Source organism: Melanostigma gelatinosum (assembly GCF_949748355.1).
Source record: "Melanostigma gelatinosum genome assembly, chromosome: 8".
In the NCBI taxonomy this organism is placed as follows: Eukaryota; Metazoa; Chordata; class Actinopteri; order Perciformes; family Zoarcidae; genus Melanostigma; species Melanostigma gelatinosum.
The window spans coordinates 22,892,676-22,919,437 of record NC_136641.1 but is presented as its reverse complement, the minus strand read 5'-3'; the positions used below and the strand labels follow the sequence as shown (position 1 = coordinate 22,919,437).

Genomic DNA, 26,762 nt, shown 5'->3' with positions numbered 1-26,762 from the left:
ATATTTATTTATGCACTTGTTTATTTATTTATTGTTCATAGTTACTGTAGCGTTGCTGTTATTCTCTGTGTTATTGTTATTTATTAATCACAATGCGCTGTTCTTGTTCCTACAGCAATGTCTACGGTCAAATAACAGAAGTCACGTAAGAGAGACTTTTATTCTGAAGGTTGTCGTGACCGGAAGTTGTTGGCCTTATCGTAGCTAGTCTGATGCCGGTGATTTGGAGCAAAGTCAGGGTAGAGAATCGATAAAACAAATAACGGAACATAAACCAAACAGATACTGGCCAAATCCCAATGTCCCCCCTAAACCCTCAAACCCTGAACCCTCAAGGACTTATTGACGTCACCTGGTAAGTGGTTGAGCGTGAGAGACTGTGAGGGCTTGAAATGGTGCAGCCCTTTGCTGCAACATATCACGTTACTATGAAAACGACAACAAATATGATGTATAATTGTAGGTATTTATTTTATATTTTGTACTCCCTGATGTGAACGTCTTCAGGCTCTTTTCTCACATGATGAGAGGTAACTTCATATTATCTATTTACTCGTTTTTGTCAAAACAGCTTCAATGACAAAATCAAATATTTGATGAATTAATAAATAAATATCCTCTGATTTCATGTTTATTTTTTGTTCCATCTTTAACCCTTAATGTTTCTGAGGAAATGTATTATTACTGGCTGAACACACGTGAGCCGTCCTCTTTGTTTACGCCTCCATGCGTCCACTGGTTACCCGTGTTTAACGTCACATTGCAATGGTTTGTGGGTAATTTCCTTAGGCTAAATCAGCATACCATGCTGACTTACGGAAAGGGTTCATAAAGGGCTCAAAATGTCTGCGAGAGTGCCCTCAAACACTTGATGATTTGACAGTGGGACAGCCCTAAACCCTCATGGACTTCGCGGAAGCGCCTCAAAGTCCGTAAGGGGATTTGGCCAAAGTATGTCAGCGACTTTGAACTGAACACAGCTTTTTGGGGAGAACTAACATATTTGGCGAAGAAATTGTTTTACAAATTAAAGCCGACGGAAGTTGGTAGCTAACGTTAGCTATCTATGTTAGCTCATTAGCTCCCGAAGCTAAGCTAACAGGGTTAGCTCTTTTAGGCTAAACTCAAGTTAAAGGTAAACAAATGCGCGTGAAGCAGAGTACCTGGTCGCACGAGCCTGCGGAGCTGTAAAGGTGAGTGTTTTATGTTGATAACCTGAAGCTAACTGTTAGCTAACAATAACCTGTGGAAGATAACGTCACGTTAACTTCACTGCATCACCTGGACAGGTAAACATAACTGATGATGTACGTTAGACCAGTGGTGGAATGTACCTGACGTAATTTACTCGAGTAAAAATATGAGGTACTTGTACATTAGTTAAGTAGTTCCATGTTGTGCAACTTCATACTTGTCCACTATAAACATTGTACTTTTTACTACTACATCTCAGAGGTACATATTGTACTTTTTACTGTACTACATCTCAGAGGTACATATTGTACTTTTTGCTGTACATCATCTCAGGGGTACATATTGTACTTTTTAGTATTTTCACAGTTTGGTGTGTGTACTTTTACTTCCTCCACCACTGACATCCCAGTGAGCACGAACCCGGATTTCAACGTTGATATCTGGTTGAAAAAGTGTTGAAATGGAGCCTGAACGTCTAAGACCTTTTTTCAACGTGTTTTAAACCGGCTAAATTACGGTTACAATATCAACCTGTCACAAAACACCAATTTCTTTTAAAATATTGATGGTTTGTTCAGTTGTAGGTTGAAAGAGACGCGATTTTGGTTACTTTAACGTAGAGAGAGAAGAAAGAATTTGTGAGGAGAGAGAGAGAGAAGAAATAATTTGTGTGAGAGAGAGAGCGAGAGAGAGAGAGAAGAAATAATTTGTGTGAGAGAGAGAGAAGAAAGAATTTGTGAGAGAGAGAGAAGAAAGAATTTGTGAGAGAGAGAGAGAGAGAGAGGAGAAAGAATTTGTGAGAGAGAGAGAGAGAGAAGAAAGAATTTGTGAGAGAGAAGAAAGAATTTGTGAGAGAGAGAGAGAGAAGAAAGAATTTGTGAGAGAGAGAAGAAAGAATTTGTGAGAGAGAAGAAAGAATTTGTGAGAGAGAGAGAGAGAGAAGAAAGAATTTGTGTGAGAGAGAGAGAAGAAAGAATTTGTGAGAGAGAGAGAGAGCGAGGCAGAGAGAGCGAGCGAGAGAGAGGCTCTGATATCTCTGGCAAACTTTCTCATTTGGAGATTGTCCAATGTTTTATCTTTTACAGCTTACATGACTGTTGTCCTGCTCTGCCATGTCTTTCCTCGTCTCTCCCTCTTGTGTCGCGGTGTGTGTAAATGTCACTCGAATCAGGAAACTTATCAGAATACTCATGTCTGATTGGCCGAGATGCAACACGTAACAGCTGCAACAAATCATGTGTGTGCGGCTTTTATTTTAAAATGGGGTGTGTGTGTGTGTGTGTGGGGGGGGGGGGGGGGGAAGACCTCTGAAGATCCCTAAGACCTGAATGACTGTATGAGAGACACGGAGAGAGAGAGAGAGGAGTGTATGTGGGCGTGTGTGTCTGTGAGTCTGTGTTTATCAACATCACTAATTGGCTCAATCGCGAACACCTGTGTGCCTGAAGCCATTTGAAAATATTCTCCATAGAGATCCCATTGAAAATAAAAAGCTTAATAATTCAAAAAGTTTAAAGGTTAGAAATATAAAAAGTCATAGCAGACCTCTGGTGAAAGAGCTGAACATTTTAATAGTTGAACGGTTTCTGTAGCTTAAAAAATGAAGGAGGAGAAGCGGTGCGACGGAAGAAATAGAAGAAGTTGAATAAAGAAACAGGATAACAATAGTTGGAATGCTTAACAGCATTCCAACAATTATGTCTGTATGTTCACTAAAATACAACTCTGTGTTTACTGCTGGAATACGCATGCGCACAGACTCTTGCATTTTTCTAAGGTAGAGGCTGGAAACACGACAAGGTTTGAGCTAGCTAGCTCTTACTGAGTGATGAGGAAGTGAATGAGCTGACAGAATAAACGAAGCTTCACGCTAACGACGTACTCTGTAAGTACTTTAACTACTTTATTCCAATATTGCAAACCGAAATATCATTACCATACCATTAATATCATGTTGCTCATCATGCGGGCGAGGCTGCTAGCTTGTTAGCATGTAGCGTTAGCATGTTACGAACAGTAAACAGTAGACGTGTGTTAGTTAATGTGCTGTACTAATACGATCATGGTCAAAACATTGTTGTTTGGGTTATGGCAATATATAAACAATATTGTGTAATATCCAGGTCAGCATCGTTCCGTTGAAGACACGTCGATGGTCTCCGGTGAAGAGGTTCAAAACTGGTCTAAAGCTCTACTTTATTCATACAGTATGTCAACAACAACACCATTCACAGCTGTAGAACTATCTATCAGCTGATCTCAGCTATTATTGGTATTAGTGTTTAAAGAGTCCAGGTGGGAAAAAACATCCCGTAGTTCCTCTTAAAGTGTTTTCTTATCCGTCACCGTCTGTTGTGTTTACCCAGGATGCTCCAGGGTCCGTACAGCAGCCTGGACCGGGGCCGGCCCCTCGTCCGGCTCCCTTTCACCAGCTTCATTGTGGGGACGGTGCTGCTCCCTCTGACCGGCTTCATCGCCTGCCTCTTCATCTCACTCGTGTACCACTTTGAGGACGCCACGTACACTGACTGTCATGTGAGTGATCACCTGGTGTCATAAAAGAAACCACAACAGAGCTCTCAATATAGTTAGTCTCTGATTGAAGAGGTTTAAACTGTGATTAGTTCAGCTGACTCTACACTAACCTTCTGTTGCTACTGTGTTAATTCCAGCTTGTTCTAGGCTGCTTTTATTGTGAAACTCTTGACACTGAAACAGGAAGCTGTTCCTGTTTAAATATAAGCTTCCAGCTGATTTCTTCTCGTTCATCTGTTGCTCAGAGGATCTTTGTCTCTTTGAACAGAGTTTTATTCTCCGTCTACTAAACTAAACAACATCTTATTATTAATAGAGACTTTCTACAAGATGACAGACTTGTAGATCATATAATCAAGCTTTCTCTCTGGAGATTACAGACTTTTAAACCGTAGTTTCAATAAATGGAGAGAATACAAACTATTAAATTATGACCAGATCTAATAGTAGGAAAGATATGATCTGTTTCCTGTTAGAAAAGCTGAAATAATCGTCCGTGTGTGTTTTTCCTCTTTGGCCCTCAGGTGTCAAACTACCTCCCGTCCATCAGCGCCGCCATCAGCCACGTCCCTGAGTGCTACATCTGGCGCTGCTGCGTCGGTCTTCACTCGGCACCGCGCTACCTGGTGTCCGTCGCCTATTTCAGCTTCTACCGCGGCCGCTTCTCCAAGAGGCTGCCGGAGCTGCTGCTGAGCGGGCTGGCTCTCCTCTGCAGCCTCACCGAGAACACCGGCCTGCTGCTGCTCACATACGTGTCGTCCACCGAAACCTACAGTAAGTACAATACACTATTTCTAAAATCTTTAGACAGCTTATTATCATGTATAAGTGTGTGTGTGTGTGTGTGAGATGAAAGTGTTCTAATAACCCGTCTGTGTGCTGCAGGTGTTCATAAAACCGGTTTCGTCGTGTTCATCGGGAGCTCGCTGCTGCACATGCTCATTACGTGCCGACTGTGGCAGGTGATCAGGAGACACTATGGGAACCCGGAGGTAAACAAAAGTTCACCACCTGAAACCAAGCTGCTCTGAGCTAAAAGCACCGTACGACATCAACTTACTATGTCACCGTTATTTTACCAAAACTATACCTGAGCAATGCATGCAACTAGTTTCTCCATACTGGAGGCGTCTTGAAGCCGTCATTACCAACAAAGGCTTTTGTACGAAGTATTAAATCTATTTCAGTACGCGTGTTCAATACTTTTTCCCTGTCATTCCATTTTATTACACAACTTAATTTCTGTGGTAATTTGTTTGCATTTCTTTGTATGTGTGGATTAGTTGGGTTGTTACCGTCATCTGGTGAAGATTTCATGTCAATAGCACCTTTTAGAAATATATTTACTGAGAAAAATGGTGACGTGTTCACTACTTATTTTACCCGCTGTTGGGATCTAAAGGAGCGTGTTTGGGTTATCAGCATTTAAGAAACTGAATTCTTGACATCAATAGAATTATTGATGTATGTAACAATTATTAATGATTATTAATATAAACGGGGCACCACCCTGCGAACAGGGACCAATAACCAAACGATAAAACTAAGTCTCATAATTAGTAGTCACTCATAATGTCAATAGTCTGCGTATGACTATACATTCAGTGACAGTGAAGGTTTTCAAGTTCGAGCACCGGCTACTACATACAGTCTTATCAAATACATATGCACAAGTAATCACAGACGACTGCTCCTGAAAGTATAACAGAGTTTATTGAATCAAAATAATAAATTATCAAATCAATTAATAGTGCAACCAACAAACGTTATCATACGATTTTATATGCCTAAACTAAAGAATGAATAAAATGGATGAGGGTGTATGTCTGTGTGTGTATGTGTGTGTGTGTGTGTGTGTGTGTCTGTGGGTGAACAGGAGGGAGTCTTACAGCTACGCTAAAGACTACAAAGATGGCGGCGTCGAGTGACGCGGGCCAAAGGGGAGGGGCCTTAAGAACTACAGCTAAAAACTACAAAGATGGCGGAGTCGAGGGACCCGGACAAAATGGCAGTTAGGCTGCTGTATGTACTCACGTGTGCCTGGGCAGCACGTGATGTGAGGCGCTCGTTTGAACGAGGTTCCCCAGGAGTGGAACTAGGAGCTATGTGTATGTGCGTCTTTCGTGAAAGGAGGGACGAGAAAAAGGGAGCGAGAACTCGAAGTGAATCACGCTTCGGCGTGCGATGTGGTAGGGAGCCTGAGTGCTGGTTATATCGTGCATAAATATACCGCTGTCGTCTTGGAACTGCCGGTAACTTATGCCGTGATAAGCCACGCACCTCAGCTCACTCGTCGAGTTAATGAAAAGAGAACTTCCACCCGGAGTGGAAGACAATGAATGAAAAGAAATCAAATAAATCCCAAGCAAACAGTCATAGTTGATACACACATACAGCGGAGCTTCTCTGCTCCGTAATGATTGCGTAATACCTCAATATCACGCGACAGTCTTAAACACACCAAAAACACGGGAATATCAACATATACATGAATGGCCTGAATTAAACTTAAGTTAATTTAAGCTAAGCTATGCCCAAATGCCAAGAATCTTACTTGTAGATGCTTCGTTGCAACGTTGAAGGGTTCGTGAGCAAAGTTGTCCTTTTTCTTCGAGAGGAAGGGGGGGGGTGCTTCTCAGCGCGGCGTTGAGCTGGCGCTGTTTCGGTCTGTCGTGGCGTGGCTCGCTCTGGAGCAAACGCAGACGTGATCTGTCCTCGCGGCAGGGAGGGTGATCTAATTTCGGCTGACGGCGTGGTCCGTGCGTCTTACCGGGAATCGTCGGTGAAGGAGGGAGGCGTTGTCGTCTTTCCTTCGCCGGAATGTGTGCACCAAAAGAAAAAGGAGCAAAAAGCGCTGAACTGATCGCTGAAGCAGATTCGTTATCGCGGGCTGTTTCATCCAGCGAAACGGCTTGTCAGGGTTTGAGTAGGGTTGAAGGGCCGTTGCTTCCTCGTGGCCAGCGTTGCGCTGGCGGGGAAAGTTGGTTCTTCTGTGGCCTGGACGGGGGGTGTCCGAGCGAAGAGAGCGTGGTGTGCTTCCTAACTCAACCGAGGTCGAAGGGGGAAAGCCTAGAAGTGGGGGCGGCATATAGTTTTATAGAACAGAGGTCGAACCACAGGGGTCCTGGGGTCTCTTGGCTCTCGGCCAATGAGATTGCCGCGGTTACCCTGGTTATTTGGGGGGGGGGGAATTCACACCTGAGTGTGAAATCCCTTTGCTCTCCTCAAACTACAAGTCAGGATGAGACCTTTGCTTGAAAAAGCGAAGGCCTGATTGTCTTTGTCCACAGCACATGTTGAAGCCATTTATCAGACCCCAACATCCCCCCTTTGTTCTGAAGAGCGAGATGTTGGCTTCGGTCTTTAGAGCAAACCAAGGGCTGGCATGTGCATCCATGTGGTGGGGAAACCTGAAGAGGTGAGACAGTCCAAGTGCTCCTGAGACCAAAAGCAGTGGTTAAAACAGGCAGTGTTCATTGTTCATAGAGTTCAAGGTTCATAGTGGTCAAGTTCATGGTGTTCAAGTTCAGAGTTCATTGGCATCTGGGCAGATGACTAAGGTGGCATCTGGGCAGATGACTTTAACTACTTCTACCTACATCTACTATCATACACAATTCAAATCATAGGTGAGCAAAACATTATTCCCAAATAATTCAATCGCTATTATGATGTTGTGATAATCTAGCATTGTGGCACAGTGTCAAAGAAAGTAACAACCCAAATAAACAAAACAAAACACAAAAGAGAGAGAAGGAAAGAATAGAAAGACAAGAAGCAGGTGAGGGGCAAACAGTGGTTACTGGTTCAACTCCTAGACAGGACTGGAGTCCGTCGGCGGAGCAGTCGTAGGTTGGCTACGTGGTGTTATGAATAGGAGGGAATCCAGTTAGTCTGTCGCTTCTGGATCTATTAGTACATGATATGTGCGTCTACCTCTCTCTAATCGGTAGATTTAGAGCGAGTCCTGTGTCTAAGTTTTGGAATCTATCGATATTGGAGTTGCGTTGCCAAGACTATAGGCCAGAGGCACCTGTGAGGGTTGCATAACAGTAGTGGTAGCAGATTTACAGATTTCGTTAGCACGGCTAGTGTGACTAGCTAGGCTGGTCTCTCGCTGCTTCAGCTGTTGACAGCTGAGCCTTCTCGGATGAGGTCCTGGGTTAAATCTGACTGCTACGGCAGAGGTTATGTCCTCTTTGGTTACTTCTGGTAGAGTCTATAAAGCATGCAAAGGGTTCTCTATGAGAGTGGAGCATCAGTTTACAGTCACAATGGTTTGTCAGGTCATGCAACTGTTCTGGTTGAAGTTGGATGTGTTAGCGGTTAGTGCATGTCTACAGGGTGAGTTGAAGCATGCAGTTAAACGTTAGTAGTCAATAGTAAGCTGCCATTCTGCCGGTTGGTTTCGGCACTGGCGAGATTAGAGTGTACTTCCTGTGAAGTGCATCTCTCTAAGTTTCTGTTGTCAGAGATCCCACCCCCCTCGCGCTGTTCAAGTGGCGAGGGCGGATATCCCACGTTACCGTCAGCACTCAGGGAAACGTCGCGAACAGTTTCACTCTGGAGTGTGTCATGGCGGGCTGGTGATATCTCCCTCCCCCCACCCTCCTAATTAGAGATGGAGACAGGTCCGGCGCACAGGTCAAGTTCAGTTACCTACGGCACTGGCGACTTGACAGAACCGGCCGATGACTCGGCTGAAAGAAGGCGGTGGCTTCGTGGAACAAGCTGGAGGTGGCTCATGCTGACAGAGCAGGAGAAGAAGGCTTAGTTGACAAAAGATCTTACGAGCTTGGGTGCTCGAAGGGCCTCTAAGGTTGTGGCACCCTAGAGGTGTATGCGAAAAGGTGGGGGAACACATGAGGCTCGTTTCTGACCCGGAGTCGGGTAGAGCAAGAGTGTTATGACCCCCCAGTAAGACTGAAGAATATGTATAGATATATACATAACGGGCATTGCCTTTGCGAACAAGGTCGCCCAAGAAGGTTGAAGAACGAGGTGCGAAATGGGAGTGGTCGTTTCCGGAAGTGTGCCGAGTTCTCTTCCCCCCCCCTTCCACGTCGACTTGGCAGCAGGGGGAAAGGTCACTCGGCTTAGTCAGGTGGGCTGCGAGTCAGCGTTACCTGATGTGTTGCCCTTGAGGGCGTCTTTCACCCCCCTGGTTCCGTTGGTCTTTCGACCGCCAGGGTCGTTTGTTCCTCGGGGGTGACCAGGGCTCGGTAGGCCAAGTCCTCTCGTCGTCTTCCGACGCTAGGTCGGAGTCGCTCGACTGTTGGATGCCTAAGACTATGGCGGTGTCTTCGTACCGATTTGTCGGCCGTCCGCGTGTCTTCCATGCAAGTTGCGCGTACTTCCTAATCTCTAGCATGGTGAGGTTACTCGTTCTGCAGTGCATGGTAACATCGTATCTCACGTTGTCGTGGAGATTGTGCAGGAATAGCGACTTGAAGGCATGGTCTTCTTTTAGACCTGGGGCGTTACGTCCTTGGAAGTACGCAGATCTCAAGCGCCTGAAGTAGTCTCTCGGAGACTCTAGCCTTTCCTGGGAAATGGCAAAGGCGCCGAGGGTGGCAGAAGCTGGGTCGGTGTACAGGGAGTACTCCTCCCTAAGGGCGTGACAAAGGGATGAATAGCGGTCGCGGATGCTCGGCTGGAGCATTTCCACGAAAGCGTGGACGCTTCGCGCTGTGGTTTTCCACACTAGCTTTAGCTTTTCGCGTGATAGGTCGAGGAGGCAGCAATCGATCTCCCTTAGGTAGTCATCGCTGCTCGAGTCGTGATTATCGGGATCGAAGCGCTCTACGTCTTTTACCAGAGGCTCAATCTGTCGAGTACGCAGGCCTCCAAAGTTGATGGGGCCTGGGCCGTCCGAGTCGTCTGAGTCTCCATACTCGCGATGGTGGTAACGACTATCATCCTCCCTCCCTGAGGGGGATGGGGTCAGTTCTTGTCACGCGCGTGAACTGCGTGGAGGATTGCGGTCGCCTGAGGTGGTTTTGAAGCCACCTGGGCAGTCTAGGACCTGGTGTTGGTCCTCTCTCCTCCTGGTTGGGGATGTCGCTTTCACGAAATGCAAGGTGGTTCGGGTCTCGGGGAATGAGGGAGCCGAGACCAAGAAATGACTGGGCTGAAAGGCTCTGTAGGGGGTAGCAGTACCTACCGGGGTTGCTGGAACACCTTGAAGCGCTTTCAGTTTGTCATCACTCTCTGATGCTTTAGAGAGTTCTAGGTTGACCTCTCTGAGGTCACTGCGCAGGCTACTATTTTCTGACTGTAGGGCTCTACAGTCACGTGACAACTCCTGAACCTCTGTTCGGAGTGTCCAGATCTCGCGTTGCTGCTCGTCGCTCTGTGCCCGGGTTCGGGCAGCTTGCAGCTGCATTTTCTGATGGTAGATGAGCAGTATTTCGCCGATTACGTTCTGAATCAGGCGCTCTCTGTTACCTGCTGGGTTATTTACATAAGCCACCAGCTGCTCTAATTGCTCGTCGCATAGGACAGCAGTGTATTTTGCAAAGTACTCTCTTTCCTTTGCTGTGAGTCCGAGGACATCAGCCACCGCATCTCGTAATGCGGTGTCTTCTGGAGCTACAGCTCCAGGAATGGGGAATTTCTCGTTGCTCATTCTCTCTAATGAGTGCGACTCCCAGTAGTTGTTAATTCCCTAGTGTTAGAACGGAAACTGTTAGTGTTTACGGTTCTCAGTGAAATGTCTAGTTCTGTAACTTAGGATTTCTACTGTTAGATGTTAATTACTGTTAGTGTTACGGTTCATGCAGGCGCACAGTGAAATGTCTAGCTCTGTGACTTACGTTTCTACTGTTGCTGCTCTGAGGTATCACTACTGCTTTGCGGCCAGAGGTGCGAAAATGCTAATGTGGTTTAGCACTTTGGGCCTGTGACAGCTGTGTGTAACTTCTTTGGAGGGATTTAAGAAAGCAAGCAAGGTATTACAAATAAACAATCAAATCTACTACACAGCTGGCTGTTAGTTTTAAGAAATGAAACGAATAATTAAACCTGGAAACGAAATAAAATTTCGAGAAGGGAATTAAAGATTAAGATTAAAAATCTGGATTTAAAATCAAAAATTTAATTACAATAAGACAAGATTTTGAAGATCAAAGCCTACCTATTTTGGGAAATAAGTTTCAGGAATTTGGATCATTCAAAAGAAGAAGAAAAAATAATTTTTCGAAAAAAAAAATTTTTTGGAAAATTAATTATTCAAAAATAATTATGGATTAATGTGCATATATACTGTAACAAAACTGGAATAACGTAGCCTCACACGGGGCACCATTATGTTGGGATCTAAAGGAGCGTGTTTGGGTTATCAGCATTTAAGAAACTGAATTCTTGACATCAATAGAATTATTGATGTATGTAACAATTATTAATGATTATTAATATAAACGGGGCACCACCCTGCGAACAGGGACCAATAACCAAACGATAAAACTAAGTCTCATAATTAGTAGTCACTCATAATGTCAATAGTCTGCGTATGACTATACATTCAGTGACAGTGAAGGTTTTCAAGTTCGAGCACCGGCTACTACATACAGTCTTATCAAATACATATGCACAAGTAATCACAGACGACTGCTCCTGAAAGTATAACAGAGTTTATTGAATCAAAATAATAAATTATCAAATCAATTAATAGTGCAACCAACAAACGTTATCATACGATTTTATATGCCTAAACTAAAGAATGAATAAAATGGATGAGGGTGTATGTCTGTGTGTGTATGTGTGTGTGTGTGTGTGTGTGTGTCTGTGGGTGAACAGGAGGGAGTCTTACAGCTACGCTAAAGACTACAAAGATGGCGGCGTCGAGTGACGCGGGCCAAAGGGGAGGGGCCTTAAGAACTACAGCTAAAAACTACAAAGATGGCGGAGTCGAGGGACCCGGACAAAATGGCAGTTAGGCTGCTGTATGTACTCACGTGTGCCTGGGCAGCACGTGATATGAGGCGCTCGTTTGAACGAGGTTCCCCAGGAGTGGAACTAGGAGCTATGTGTATGTGCGTCTTTCGTGAAAGGAGGGACGAGAAAAAGGGAGCGAGAACTCGAAGTGAATCACGCTTCGGCGTGCGATGTGGTAGGGAGCCTGAGTGCTGGTTATATCGTGCATAAATATACCGCTGTCGTCTTGGAACTGCCGGTAACTTATGCCGTGATAAGCCACGCACCTCAGCTCACTCACCGAGTCGAGTTAATGAAAAGAGAACTTCCACCCGGAGTGGAAGACAATGAATGAAAAGAAATCAAATAAATCCCAAGCAAACAGTCATAGTTGATACACACATACAGCGGAGCTTCTCTGCTCCGTAATGATTGCGTAATACCTCAATATCACGCGACAGTCTTAAACACACCAAAAACACGGGAATATCAACATATACATGAATGGCCTGAATTAAACTTAAGTTAATTTAAGCTAAGCTATGCCCAAATGCCAAGAATCTTACTTGTAGATGCTTCGTTGCAACGTTGAAGGGTTCGTGAGCAAAGTTGTCCTTTTTCTTCGAGAGGAAGGGGGGGGGTGCTTCTCAGCGCGGCGTTGAGCTGGCGCTGTTTCGGTCTGTCGTGGCGTGGCTCGCTCTGGAGCAAACGCAGACGTGATCTGTCCTCGCGGCAGGGAGGGTGATCTAATTTCGGCTGACGGCGTGGTCCGTGCGTCTTACCGGGAATCGTCGGTGAAGGAGGGAGGCGTTGTCGTCTTTCCTTCGCCGGAATGTGTGCACCAAAAGAAAAAGGAGCAAAAAGCGCTGAACTGATCGCTGAAGCAGATTCGTTATCGCGGGCTGTTTCATCCAGCGAAACGGCTTGTCAGGGTTTGAGTAGGGTTGAAGGGCCGTTGCTTCCTCGTGGCCAGCGTTGCGCTGGCGGGGAAAGTTGGTTCTTCTGTGGCCTGGACGGGGGGTGTCCGAGCGAAGAGAGCGTGGTGTGCTTCCTAACTCAACCGAGGTCGAAGGGGGAAAGCCTAGAAGTGGGGGCGGCATATAGTTTTATAGAACAGAGGTCGAACCACAGGGGTCCTGGGGTCTCTTGGCTCTCGGCCAATGAGATTGCCGCGGTTACCCTGGTTATTTGGGGGGGGGGAATTCACACCTGAGTGTGAAATCCCTTTGCTCTCCTCAAACTACAAGTCAGGATGAGACCTTTGCTTGAAAAAGCGAAGGCCTGATTGTCTTTGTCCACAGCACATGTTGAAGCCATTTATCAGACCCCAACACCGCTGTACATATATATGTATAGATATATATGTCCAGAGAGTGATCCTAGAACCTGGAGAATATCAACACATCACACATGTTTTAATATAAACATCATCCATTCACAATAATTCAGAATATACAAACATAATATGATGTTTACATGAATCACGTTAAATTCAGAATATTGTCTTATTCAGAATAATCGTGGAATATGATTGAGGGTGTAAACGTAGTCACTGTTGGCTTATTAATTGACAATGAAATGAAGTAATGATCACAAGAAAACCCCGTTTCTCATCACATGTCTGTACTTAATCTATAAATACGTTTTTAAATTCTCTCTCCAGGAAGTGAGGTCGTTCCGCTGGAAGCTGCGTCTCTTCCTGTTTAACTTCGGCTGCTGTGTGGCTGCCGCATACTTCTTCACACGCCACAACAAGTTCTGTGAGACCGGAGGTGAGCGTTCAGGATCAGCTGTTGTTTGTTGATGGGGGGGGGGGGATGACTCTCTGGTGCTCTCTGTGCTCTCCAGTCTACACCCTGTTCGCCCTCTGTGAATACCTGGTGGTCTTCTCCAACATGGCCTTCCACATGACGGCCTTCTGGGACTTCGGGAGCAAAGAGGTGATCATGGCCACTCTCCCCGAGGACAAGCGGTACTGAGGTACTGAGATGTCTTGTGAATCTCATGTAATTCACATTTTTCCCATAATTCAGTCAAATAAAGTCAGGGTCAGTTGGGGTTTCAGAGGTTTACTTACTGAGAAGTGAAACGGTTGCAAACGTTGAGCATTCCTTCACGCTGTTCTTGGTGCTGATGTGTCTCATTATTGTGTGTGGCGGGTCTGTGGTGTTCCTCTCCAGGCCTGCAGGGGGCGACAGAGCGCACGTCTGCTACATTTTAAGAAGAAGAAGAAGAAGACGAAGAGCACTCGTGAGCAGCAGCAGCGGCAGCACTGAAAAACATGGCGATACCCGTGAAAGCAGCCCGTCTATGTCGACTGGCAGGACGAACTGTCACCTCCCTGTCAGTCACACACAGGCCGAGGAGATGCTACTTGTCCACCTCGACGGCGAACAGTGAGTGGATGTTTTGTAAAAGATAATACGAATAGTTTGTTAGCTTCTGAGCTGCAGCTCAGAGGTCAGTGTCCCAGCAGGCAAGGCACGGCTACTGACAGCAAATGACTAATGTTTGTTATTGTTCTGGACCGTTCCTGTTATAACTGGTCCTTCCTGTCACAACAAGCAGCTCGCTAAAAATGGGTTGTAAAGAAGTAACAGTCAACACGTCTTGTTGGCAAACCAAATAAGCAAACAAAAGTGAGTCTAAGAAACGTTGAGCAAGTTTCCTCTGGTGGACACACTTGTCAAATTGTTTTAAACAGAGCCATAACTTTGTTTAGATGCTAATAACACGATAAATTAGGCTTCCATTAAATCTGAAGCTGAAAGTCATCGCCACATTTTTTTTCTTATTCTCTGTAGATCTCCAGTTCAGGCTCGATGAGCTGACGGCTCACAGCAGTCTGGACCTCTTCAAGAAAAACACTGCCGTCATCTACCGCATGCTGGGTCTGGACCCCACCCACGTGCCAAGCAACCCAGAGCGCTTCCGAGACTGGGCCGTCGTGTTTGGCGATGAGAAGATCAGCGGCGGGCGCCACTACTGGGAGGTGACGGTCAAAAAGTCTCAAGAGTTTCGCCTGGGTGTGGCCGAAGCGCTGATGTCCAGAGAGGACTGTGTGGGCACCAACAGCTCCTCCTGGGTATTTGGCTACGCCCAGCGCAAGTGGTTTGCTATGACCAGCAACAAGATAGTCCCCGTGGCGCTGGTGGGCAAGCCAGAACGCATAGGCATCCTGCTCGATTACGAAGCGGGCCTTCTGGAGCTGATGGACGTCGAAAAACATGCAATCATTTACAGCATCAGGGCCCAGTTCAAGACTACCCTCTGCCCCGCATTTGGACTTTGGGACGGGGAGCTGCTCACACACTCTGGTCTGGAGGAGCCCGAAGGCCTGAAGTGAAGCAGGATGAACTGTGATGGTGATGAGACTGCGCTTGGTACAGTAGCAACAATTATGACAATGCAAGTTCATACTTTGTGTATGTCATCCAGCCTCATGCAATCACGACTGTATTTGTGTGTACCTCATGTATTACCTCTCAGAGTAGCTGACATGAAAATGATGTGTGGTTATTTTTGAGAGGAAGATTTAACTGTGATGTTTGTTCTGGTATTACACAGTTACAAAGATTTTTCAGTCTCATGCTCATACTGTATATTGTTTAATAAAACAACTTCACTGAAACTGCTTTTATTTACACCAGAATGATGCATATTTACAGCGACAGACTAAAGTACAGTTGAGGAATCATTTCACCGCCTTTCACTGAGTTAAATGAAATACAACACAATTCATAAAAATGCATTTGAGATTGAACAATATTACATTTTATGTTTATCACATGACTGAGTTGACTTACTTGTGTCTGAGTTTCTCAGTACTGCATACTAACCATTCAAAAGCTTTAATTAAAAAAATGACCACTTCAAACACATCTGTGTGTCTAGTTTGCAACATTCATTTGCATAAACTTTATATGTTTTGTGTTGGAATAACCCAGATGTGCAGTTTCCAGTGCCTGAGACAGACAGATGTCTCTGTGATACACAAGTGACCAATAAAGAGCTAAAAAGAAAACAACCACATCAACACGAGGTCTCTGCAGTGAATAAACTGGCCTGTGGGCTAAATGAAGTGGAATAAACCACAATGAAACCTTTCAGCGTTAAAGTCACAAGTGCTACTGAATCACCTGCTGAGTTAGACTAATTAATGAAGCAGCTCTGGGAATATTTACACAAGGCATAAAATCCCCTGACTAAATGAAGTATTGATGAAGCAAAATATATTTCCATATTTTAACAATACGTAGGCTCAATATATTAGATATTTACATCACATTTTATGTCATAAACTGAGCACACAAAAAACGATTCATTAATATTGCAACAATTGAGGAAATTAATGTATTATTTTCTCCACATAAAACAACAGATTGCCTGCTTATATAGTGCTTTGTTGATACTTTACATTGTTATGGAATACATCAAAGAGGGACTTAATCCCGCACTGAATAGCTTTTCAACAGTCTAAATATATTATATGACATCTATTACCATATCAAAAATAAACAATCATTTATCAGGTCTCTCAATCGTCCCGTGTCCTTTTTAGTCCTCTCATAATAAAATAGATTGATTTCCATTACAAACCCTTCTGATCCCTTGTGGTTCAGACGATGCTCTTCAACGTGTCCAGCGGGGTCTTCTGCTCCTCTGTGGCACAAGCTGCGCTGCTGTCAGTGTACTCACGCTGGTACTCTTGCAGGACTGAAACAACACCATCATGGCCAAACTGCATGGCATCATCTAGAGGTATGTTCCCCCATCTGATAGAAAACACAATGTAATATCTCATATGGAAATAGACATATTTATCTCCCATTTTTAATCCAAGAATACGTTTTTGATTTAAAATCTCTACCTGTCTTTCATGTTGGGATTCACTTTACATACTTCAGTTAGGAAGATAACGGCTTCCACATGACCTGAAAGACAAATGTGATCAAGCCCAATGCCGTATTTCATTTATTCTTGTTTGAATATCAGAGCAGAGATTGTTGAACGTAGAATGAATGAACTAATAATGAAGTGTCACCTTCTGCAGCAGCAACGTGGAGCGCTGTGCGAGAGTCATAGTCTCTCTGCTCCATGTTCACAGCTGAAAGGGCAAACCTGGCGGGACAACAGAGGACACGTGGAAAGGTTGACTCGAGTGATGGCAAACTCTCCGAAACTAGTCAAGAAGAATATTCCAACATTTTGGGGAATACGCTTTTTTGCGTTCTTGCAAAGAGTTCACACTCTCGCTCGTCTGTATTTAGTTGTTAGCGGACATTGCTCCAGTTGCTCCTGGCTCCAGCTTCATAATTAACAGACGGATGATATTGTCATATATATTATATTATATACTCTGGTGTCGGAGCTTTGTTATGAGAAGTGAAAGGCAATGTTTCTGATGTTACTTACCTCCTCAGAGCAGAGAGGTCACCACTGTAGGCTGCAAACATCAGGTTTACCACTGACTTGTTCTAATGGATCAAAAGGCAAACATTACTGCACGAGAGTTGACTGCTTCTTAAACTTTTTACATCAAAATTATTCTGCATTATTCCTAAATCGGCCCGAGAAGTATTCATAGTATTCATCATCCTTTTTCACACATAGTTCCCAGTAAATTCCTGGGACAACCTGCCAGACACCTAACCTGACAGTCCAGCTGATGGTGAGAATGCAACACTCCTGCCATAAAACTCAAGAAGAAGAAGTTGGAGCAAGGACGGAGGTTCGTGTCCGTGACGGAAACGCCTCTTTAACTTTTTCAGGAACATGGGCGGGCAGGGAGCTGTTTTTGTCCGGTGCCAATGTTGTTGTAATGCATTAAATATTCAACAAGGGGAAGCATTGACGAAAATGCAAACCGGAAACAAGTCGCAGATTCAAATACGCTATCAGTGGAGTCTGTGATTGGTTTGCTCCATGAGCCCATGCAGTAAATGTTCCAGGACGTTTCAGGAATAGACTGCATGTTTCCTACTGGTCTGAATGACGGTTGCAGCCTCCACACTTGTTACACAGAACTTACGGGTTCTTCATCCGATCTTCGCCTGGGGTCGTGCTTCTTGGTGAAGTGTCTCAGGTTGTCGTAATTGTGGAAGTTGAAATGAGACAACAGCTCCTAGTGAATCAAAAGTTGATTGAAGTGTAATACTTGAAGCATGCAGACACATTTTAAGATGAATTTCAATAAAACTGTGGTGGCGACTGCATACCTGACAGAAGTGAATGCCACGAACGCTGTTTCCAAGCCGATCTAAAGGTGGAGACCAGCACATCATACCCATGACGTTGGGCACAACCAGCAAAACAGCACCCGAAATGCCAGATTTAGCAGGCAAGCCCACCTGAACAAGAGGAGCAAACAAAAACTCTCAACCTGGATTCAATGTTTCAAGTCGTGCCACCACTCGGAGCAACAGGATCTAAGGGGACTCACATGGAAGGCAAACTGTCCGGAGAAGTCGTACATGCCGCAGGAATGCATGAGGCTCAGGGTGTTGCGAACGGCTTCAGAGCTCAGCACACGCTCGCCTGTGATTGGACAAATACCCCCGTTGGCCAGTGTGGCAGCCATGACACTTCCTGACTCACAGGTCACCTCGATGGAGCACAACTGGAAAAACATGATAAGGAATGCTGACTTCTGGGAAATACACTTGTTTGCTTTATTTCCAACAGTTGGATGGTTAGCTTAGCTTAGCATAAAGACTGGAAGCAGGGGGAAACAGCTAGCCTGGAAAATGAACATGTTATATCTGTAGCTTCATATTTATCATACAGACATGAGAGCGGTATCGATCTTCTCATTTAACTCTCGACAAGAACGAGTATAGACTTATTTTCAAAAGCAACGAACCTTTCTTTGAAACAGTACTCTATGATGTGAAAGACAAAGAGTTTTACCTGAAAGTAGAAGTCGAGGGCTGCTGTCATATCTGCATTGTCAGGAAAGCACTACAAGGATTAAAATCAGGAGTCAGCACATCATCAGGATATTCAATGTCAATAAAAACCTGAGCAATGAACAAGCACTTACGATATATAAGGTTAATTAAACATAAAACATGAAAAACTCACTTTTTTCTCTTTGAGGTAATAACCAATTGCATAATTCCTATCACCCGTGTCCCTCTCCGACTGGAAACTGCAAGAAGACAACAGGAATTTAGAAAATGTAGACATTTCACGTGACACGGGACACTGAGCATTTCTTGAAGCGCAGCACTCACGTTGCATTGCTAAAGCCCACAAATTCTGTACCAGACAGCCTTTTCAAGAACTCCATTACCTGCAATCACATCATATTTAAAAACGGTGGAGTAGGACGACCAAACAAATACGTGAAATCAAGAAAAAGTTTGAAAATGAAGAATAAAAAGCATTTACTCACATGGTCAAACCTCTCTGCCTTATTTGAATCTGGCTGTCAACAGAGAGGGAAAAAACAGAAAGGGATTATAACTCAATTGTAAAGCTGAAGAATAGGGACCCTAGTCACATTCCTATTTAATGACTCGACCTATAAATGTTAATGATATCAAATATTACTGTGAGTTGAGAGGGTGACCTCAGGCTAAAGCTCATGCCCAAAACAGGAGTTGATTCCCTTCTTTCCAGGTCGTTGCTCTCTGGTGCCCTGACAAATAGTTATTCAACAAAACATATACATTTGTGTCAATTCTACTTTTCTAGGTACAGCTGCTCAGAAAGTCAATAACGGCTTTTATCAGCTTTGTATTTTCTCTGTCCCGTGCGTAAACTATCAATCGTTTAAGTGTGTAACCTCCTCAGTATGTATACATATGAATTCTTTGCAAACATAGGAACACACTGTGTAAACCCTCTACATACGCACACAACACACAAGCGAGGGGGGTTAACACACCTTCTGTTCTGAGGGCTGCAATTGGCCAGAAGCACACACTGCCCACACACAGTATCCCTTCCTGACCCTGACACACATATGATAAAAAAAGTCCAGAGTTTCTCTTCAGACAGCTGGGAAATGTCAGGAAAACTCCACAGAGGAAAAATACACAACCATATATGGCTAAACTCCGCTTACAACAAGGCCAAAGTTCACAAATATGTCAGTCTGATCAGTCAGATGGTGATGACCATAGTCCAGCCGCGATGGACGCCAAGTTACCAGCCAATAGAATGATTCGATAGAGTGTGACGTCACTGATTGCTTCAGCTTTCAATCAATTCTGTGACTTCTCACTGAACTTCAACTCAGTCCAATGATCGTTTGGGCCTTAAAAACATTTAAACATTTTTGATGATTTAGATTTCTGTGCAAACTGTCACACAGTTTGCAAATAGTGGCAGTGTTACGTTTCACAATCATTTGTGTCAGCAAATTTCAAATACATTTGTGAGTCGCAAGTAAAGCATTTGCTACGATGACTGAAATTTGTCAAAATATACACGAGAGGAAGTGATCTCGTGATTTCCGTTTCACCTTAATTAAAGAACTGATGACGATAGCTCCGGCATTCACCATCGGGTTGTGTGGTTTATCTGCACAAGAAACAAGAGCATCTTATCACTCATTTGCCCCGAAACCACAAGAGCAATAAACTGCTGAGATTGGAGGCAATATTTCAACAGAGGGACTTAATAGCATCAGCTAATAAGCTGAACACATGAAGTACAATGTATCTGCTTCAGATGGGAGTATGCAATAGCAAATGGCTACAAAGGTACAAAACCTTTTTTCCAATAAAATGAGAGCTTGTTATTTGCTCTTCCAACAAAGAAACCTCTGTAGAAATACTGATCAAGGGCTGAAAAGGATTTGTTTGCTGATTATATTTGTCAGTGCTTGTTTCTGTGTCGAGGGGATATAACTGGAGAGTGGTAACCGGAGTCTCGACCGCTTACCTTCGTCATTTAGTGACAGTTTGTTGAACTTGAATCCACTGGGCTCTTTGCCCACGAAGTGGTGAATGTACTCACTGCCGAACTCGTGCACAGCGATGGCGTACTCCAGAGGCTTGACGCAGGACTGCAGACAGAAGGGAACCTTGGTGTCACCCACAGAGTGTCTGCGTTACACGAGGATGTAATGGAGAAGCACGCCGACAAACAAAAATGGAGGAGTGTGAGTGAGGGGATACACACGGTGGATGGTCTCAGAATGGAAACGTTCATTCAAATGGAGATGGAACCGTACCTCTGTCCATCGATTGTGCACAGAGATACTCCCCACAGATCGGGGCTGAACTTAGCCAGCTGAGGAATGTAGTTAGCTACCTGCATGAAGACATGTGTTGCATTAATGAACGAGCAGACAATGAATCAGTCTGCGTGTGTTAGTTTATTACTTACTTGTCCTGCCTCCTGCTGTTGTGCATTGTCATACATCCTATCGATCTGCTGGGTCATCTCATCAAAGTTTGGAATGATGAACTTTTTTCTGAAGGCCTTAGTCAGCAGCATGATGTTGTTGCCAGCACACCTGCAACAGGACGCAGCCACAGTGGTAAGTCACCACGCAGATCACTTCAGTTTTATCTACCCAGGTTTTAAGATGTCAGCCTTTACGATTTCTGCCGCCACTCGGAGACAGTTGAAAAATCTAATTCTGTTTTTGGTGCTCAGAGTGTTAAAAAAATAATGAGTTTTTCAATGTCTTTGCCCTGTAGTGCAGTTAAACTACCTTCTACTGAAAAAAACAGTTCCCATAACAACTGTTGAGAGTGTGTCTTGTTTATTGTCCAGAGTAACAATCAACATAAATGTAATTTATGAGATTCTCAAATAAAATTTGATTCCCCTCCATTGCATCGGAGTGGAGGCAGAAATCTCTGAGACGAATATCTCAGTGAAAACAAATCTATCTGCATGTCCAGAAACCACCACAGGTACGTTTTTGCGTAATTTCAACACTTTTATAGAAGTAAGTTAAGCTCTTTAACAAAGGCTAGTATGGCTAATTTAACCTCTGTACCTAAGCCAACAGTTATGTTAACTAGTTCCTAACGAATTATAGTTTTTTAAATATGACATCATTTTAAACTTAAGAAGGAACACCAGGCGTTGTAATATTAGCCTCCTGTACTTACACTTCACATGTTTTTGCTTGAATTCAGTCCAGGTCAAAAAGGTTTCGCTTCTTTGACTGAAACAATATGGCCTATGTCAGCAGATCGTAATAGTTATTATAGATTTCCATTGCTATAATTTGTCAGCAATGCTGTAAGCTCTCAAGGAAAGTTATGTGCGTTCTCTCACAGCTGGTCTGAACTAAAATATCTGGCCTGCAGCCCCTCGCTGATCCAAGGCGATGCTAGCATGAGGTTTTGGGACACCAGGAGAAGAGAGCGGAGAGAGCTTGCATTATTCATATGGGTCACTTTCGAAGAAAAAAAAAGCTCTATTTCTAGAAGCATAGTGAGCTCTTAAGTTTTCTGAAGGAAAAGGATAACCTCACAAATCAAAGAAAACAAGCAAAGACAGATGGACACGGCCAATTAAGTTTGACGAAGACTGCCAGACTGTGTGACCCTCTGCTGTTCCAGAGACTGACTGAATTACACTTACAAATGATGCCGTTTGCATGGAGCTTACAGCTCTCTTGAGTCTACTTCTGTAATGCAACAGTCTGGAGCTCAACCAGAATGATGCCCTTTAATCAACAGTCCCAGAGTCCCCTCTGTCGTTTCGCACCCTCTACTGCTTTGGCTGCCATGTGTGCATGTGAACTTGGTGAGTAGCAGCTGTTAGCCATAAAACGCACGTCTCTGTCTCTCGGACTCAAATATCGCTGGCCACAGACTACTCCTCCTGTTACTCCTTTACTTAACCACAAAAAAGTGTGAAAGACCCTAACGAACCAATTCATTAATTGTGAATTAATATTTAGATTATGCAATGAGAAACAACATTAGAGTGTGTATTTTCAACAAGGGTGTTCTGTCTGCTTCTCACATGCAGGCAAAGGTTGAATACTCCCCCTTTGAATAACTGTGTGCATTACCATGTCTCCATAAATAAAGACTTTTCTCACCTTCTGAACAGCTTCTTGTCCATCATGAGTGGCCCGACAGAGTCACGTGAGGATTGTCGCATCTGACGGACACAGTCACGGAGCCGAGGGTCAGACGTCAACAAACCTGTTTTTCTCAAAGCCTGGAGAAGAAGTGGATGAGGTGGTTTTGAGCAAAAGAATACACGAAGAAGAAGAAGAAGAAGAAGAAGAAGAAGGGAATTGTAGATGACAAACTTTATCAAACACTTTGTGTCATGCACAACAGTGGTGATGTAATGTCAATTGGCCGGATATCGAGCATGTGTAGATGGATATTGTTAGGGGCCTTCACAGGCTCAGGGGCGCCCCACATGGGAATAAGGAGGAAATAGAGGCGTGCACCAGCTGGCTGGAATACCTCGTAAGTCACACGTCAAGCTGACAGTCACTGAACCACGTGCATCTATTTTGGGGACACCATGAGTACCAAACTGACGACCTTGCGATTCGATTTTGTTTAGGTTTGTGAGCCGCTCAACGATTAATCGAGACAATAATGAATCTTCACTTACATTTTCAATGATCGTGTTTCAGGGGGCTATACAGTATATTTTTACAAAAAAGATTACACAGAAAATATATTATATAAAAACATAAAATGTAAACGGTTTAGGAGAAGATATTTACCTTCCTCTGTATAATGTATTACTTAAGTTGCACTACAGTATTTGCCATACAATTCACTGCCAGCTGTTTGTATTTTAACCAGCCATGATTGGAATTTTTTGCTCTTTTTTTCAAAAACAATTCATTTAATTTCCAATGCAAATTAGCTTATTTACACAACAAAAGAAAATGGAGTAAACAAACCCTGAATCTGTCTTTAAAAACAATTATAATTTTTTTTTAAATCCAGAAACATTCTTGTAGGCTGACTATGAGTCTAAGTGATTTGTTCGGATGAATGTTTTTTGCAGTTATCTACACGCATTGATACCTAACCCAGTCATCTCTTCAAACACATCCAGTCATCCGTGGCGCCACACAAAGCCACTTGTGTTGACACACGTATTTTCTCCTGAATGCATGCCCCCATTTAAAAATGACAGAGATGCCCGAGACACCTATTGGTTACCAAATGTCCATGTCTGCTTTTTTTTTGTGTCTGAAAGGTCGCACCACATGAAGCTAAATGAGGCTCTGTTGATTTGCAATAACGGGTTAGTTACCACAGAGTCTGTGTCCTGTTCATCTTACAAGACATGTACTAATACAACTTTGAAAGTATGAACTATGGCACGAGTTCACAGAAGCTTGACATCTCTTCAGTAGTGTGTGTGTGTGTGTGTGTGTGTGTGTGTGTGTGTGTGTGGGCCCATGTATAGGGAGATATGTGCCTTATAATCTACCTTAGTCCGTAGGTTCCGCTGTTTAATCTAATGAGACTGTCATTGTTTTCTAGTGGTGACTACCTCAGTGTCACGCCTACTATATTTAGTCCTATTACGTGAGAAAGTTCCGAAACACCTTTTAAACTTGACCCTGCATACAGCTGGAGACGTTCTGGGTTCAAGTTGTGGGCTCCTATCACTCCCCAAGGATTGTTTAACGACAGTCATGGGTGCTTTTCTGAAATGCAATACGGCTGTAGGGCAGAGTGTGTTAGTGAGTATGGCCACACATTTCATACAGAGGAAATGTGAGTGTGCTGTTCACTCACAGAGATGAACTGGGACAGGGGGATCATCTCCTTGCCTTCAGTGATGGTGTAGAAAAGCAAGTCCTCCATACTGGACATCAACCTACTTCTGCCAAGAGAGACGACAAACACAATAATATTACAGACATACATATTATGTATATTATATATATATAACATATATATATAATTATATATATATATTATATATATATATTATATTATTATATTATAATATTATAATATATTATATATTAATATAATATATTATATATTAATACAATATATTATATATATATATATATATATATTATAATATATTATATATATATATATAATAAATAATATATAATATTGTATTATAATGTTATATTATATATATATATATATTATATATTTATGTATATATCGTGAATAATATTCACGACATACATATTATGTATGTCGTGATCTTTGAATTTGGACTGGCTCCAATGTGTCAATTCAAAACAATGAGCAAAAGTTGATGCCAATAACACGACCAGTTATGAAAATACTGGCAAACATCCATCTATTGACCTGGTTCTGCACATAAAGTGTGTGTTTGAGAGAGGCGGTATTTAATTGAAACCGTTTGTTGGAAGAACCATGCCAACCATTCCGCCTCTGCTCGCGAAATGAAACTGACGCCAAAAAGGAGTGAGCAGCCTGGCGGAGGGATCTTGAATCGGCAAAAAGAAATAACAAAGCGTAGAATGTCGCAATTGACCAATCAGAACCGCTATTGACTGATTTTTAACATATCACATATGCACTTCGGAGTAACCTGCTCCAGGCAAAAAACAAACATTTTAAGACTTTACTGCACAATATATGATGTATGATATGGTAGTAGGAGTTACTATATCAAAGCTAATAATGAGACAAATAACGCGAGGTACACGACAGCTCAATCAGGAATACCACGTGGGAATATTTGGGCTAATTAATGGTGATGTATTCGTTTTTACAGACGGCCGACTGTGACCTACTTGGGGTGTCCTGGGTCCACATCAGGGTCCTTCTGGTGGTGGAAGGCTCTGTGGGTGTGGGGTGACGCTGCGGCCCAGCAAGGGAGAAACACAGGCGACTGCGTCCGGGACAACACAATGCTGTCAGCTCCAACTCTGGCAGAGATCCCTGCATTTTTAAAGAGCTGCAAGATTCCCGGGTTAGTTGTCCTTAGACTTTTCAGGCAGTGCATTGTGACTAACCAAAGAGCTTAATCTTTAATGGTGCAGAATGGATTAATTGTTCCCAGCAGCCGATGGAGAGATTCTTTGTGACCAATGCTCCTCGGTCCTCTGAGCTTTACTGACAGCTGCTGTCCAAAGTAACTGGACAAGTACAGGCTGTGGCTCGGGGGCGGGTCTGTGACACGCGCAGCACGTTGGTTCAGACGGTGGGGTCAATAACTTAAACTTTGGTTAAAAGGCTGGGAGGAGCTCAAACATATCCACAAACAAGCTTTATTCTTCAAACATTGCAGCATTCAACATAAACTGGCCGTGGAAGAGTGTACGTGTACCAGCAAACTAGTTCATTTAACTCTTATCACTGAAATAAGACCAATCAACGCCTTGACTTCTGTTAATTGTATACTTTTATATATTTGATTAAAAATTAGTTTTTCTTTCTGCAACTTTTAGTGATGTTAATTATGTAGCTTTACAAAGCTTTTGCTGTAGAACTACTTCTACTACTACGACTACAAAAACAACATTATTGTTGTTATTATTATTATTGTTAACAATTACAATGATGGTGCTTGTTGTATTGAAAGTGATGCTGGTGGTAATAATAACGTGACAGTAATAATAATAATAATCACAATAATCCAATTTACTTTTACTGTTAGCTCATAAGGAATGTATATTACATCATCTTTCTCTGTGCTCATGGGACATTTACTTTGTCAGGTGTCGGTATCAGAACACTAGAGAATCATTTCTACTGCTGTTAAATGGTGACACCCCATGGTGAGTTTCCCACACTGACGCACTGAAACCTTACTATGTTGTCCTCTAGGTGGCGTACTCACTCCAGGACACTGCGCTCAGGTCAGTCTCTGTTCTCAGACTCTCTGTTGTTTTGTTGATAGCACACATCACAGGCGTGTGTCTGAGATCCTTCCTCTCCATAGGTTTGTTTTGGCAGGTTTCCTGGTGCTTCAAACACGATCCAGTGTATAATTTGTGACCTCTTGAGGTTGAGCCCTGGCTTCCTGTCTTTGATGTCAGCTGCTGCGTGAGAGGCTCCGCAGTAAAGACAGTTGTTCACTGAGATAAAGGATTTTACTTACTACTCAATTGGAAATATTAATCGTTTGCTATTTATCTTGTTCCTCCTCCTCTTTTTAAGGTGGTTATTATGAAGGCAATTTAAATCAATCAGGAGATCAAGGATCCAGGTGATAGCCCA

General features: G+C 43.4%; 2 protein-coding genes across 5 annotated transcripts; one reads left to right on the top strand and one right to left on the bottom strand.

Annotated features, from left to right (window-relative positions):
• Positions 1-836: 836 nt before the first annotated feature.
• LOC306780745 (post-GPI attachment to proteins factor 2-like) lies at positions 837-15,113 on the top strand. 4 transcript variants are annotated; one of them, XM_079273197.1, is made up of 9 exons: positions 837-1,193; positions 2,953-3,079; positions 3,318-3,401; positions 3,561-3,729; positions 4,254-4,503; positions 4,615-4,721; positions 13,307-13,415; positions 13,492-13,623; positions 13,824-13,963. In XM_079273197.1, exons 4-8 carry the CDS (start codon positions 3,562-3,564, stop codon positions 13,620-13,622), a joined length of 765 nt encoding a protein of 254 aa, XP_079129323.1. In that variant the 5' UTR covers positions 837-1,193; positions 2,953-3,079; positions 3,318-3,401; position 3,561; the 3' UTR covers position 13,623; positions 13,824-13,963. The 4 variants fall into 4 exon arrangements, with proteins under 4 accessions (XP_079129323.1, XP_079129325.1, XP_079129324.1 ...); XM_079273199.1 differs by lacking the exon at positions 2,953-3,079; XM_079273198.1 differs by lacking the exons at positions 2,953-3,079; positions 3,318-3,401.
• Positions 15,114-15,264: 151 nt separating this feature from the next.
• gls2a (glutaminase 2a (liver, mitochondrial)) lies at positions 15,265-25,641 on the bottom strand. Its single transcript, XM_079273196.1, has 18 exons — positions 25,334-25,641; positions 24,345-24,432; positions 22,664-22,785; positions 20,983-21,112; positions 20,828-20,907; positions 20,536-20,699; positions 20,114-20,172; positions 19,040-19,072; positions 18,879-18,937; positions 18,727-18,793; positions 18,553-18,603; positions 18,086-18,262; positions 17,862-17,993; positions 17,675-17,767; positions 17,059-17,120; positions 16,688-16,764; positions 16,514-16,577; positions 15,265-16,418 (listed from the first exon to the last, which is right to left on the bottom strand). Exons 1-18 carry the CDS (start codon positions 25,543-25,545, stop codon positions 16,262-16,264), a joined length of 1,827 nt encoding a protein of 608 aa, XP_079129322.1. The 5' UTR covers positions 25,546-25,641; the 3' UTR covers positions 15,265-16,261.
• Between the last annotated feature and the right edge of the window lie 1,121 nt (positions 25,642-26,762).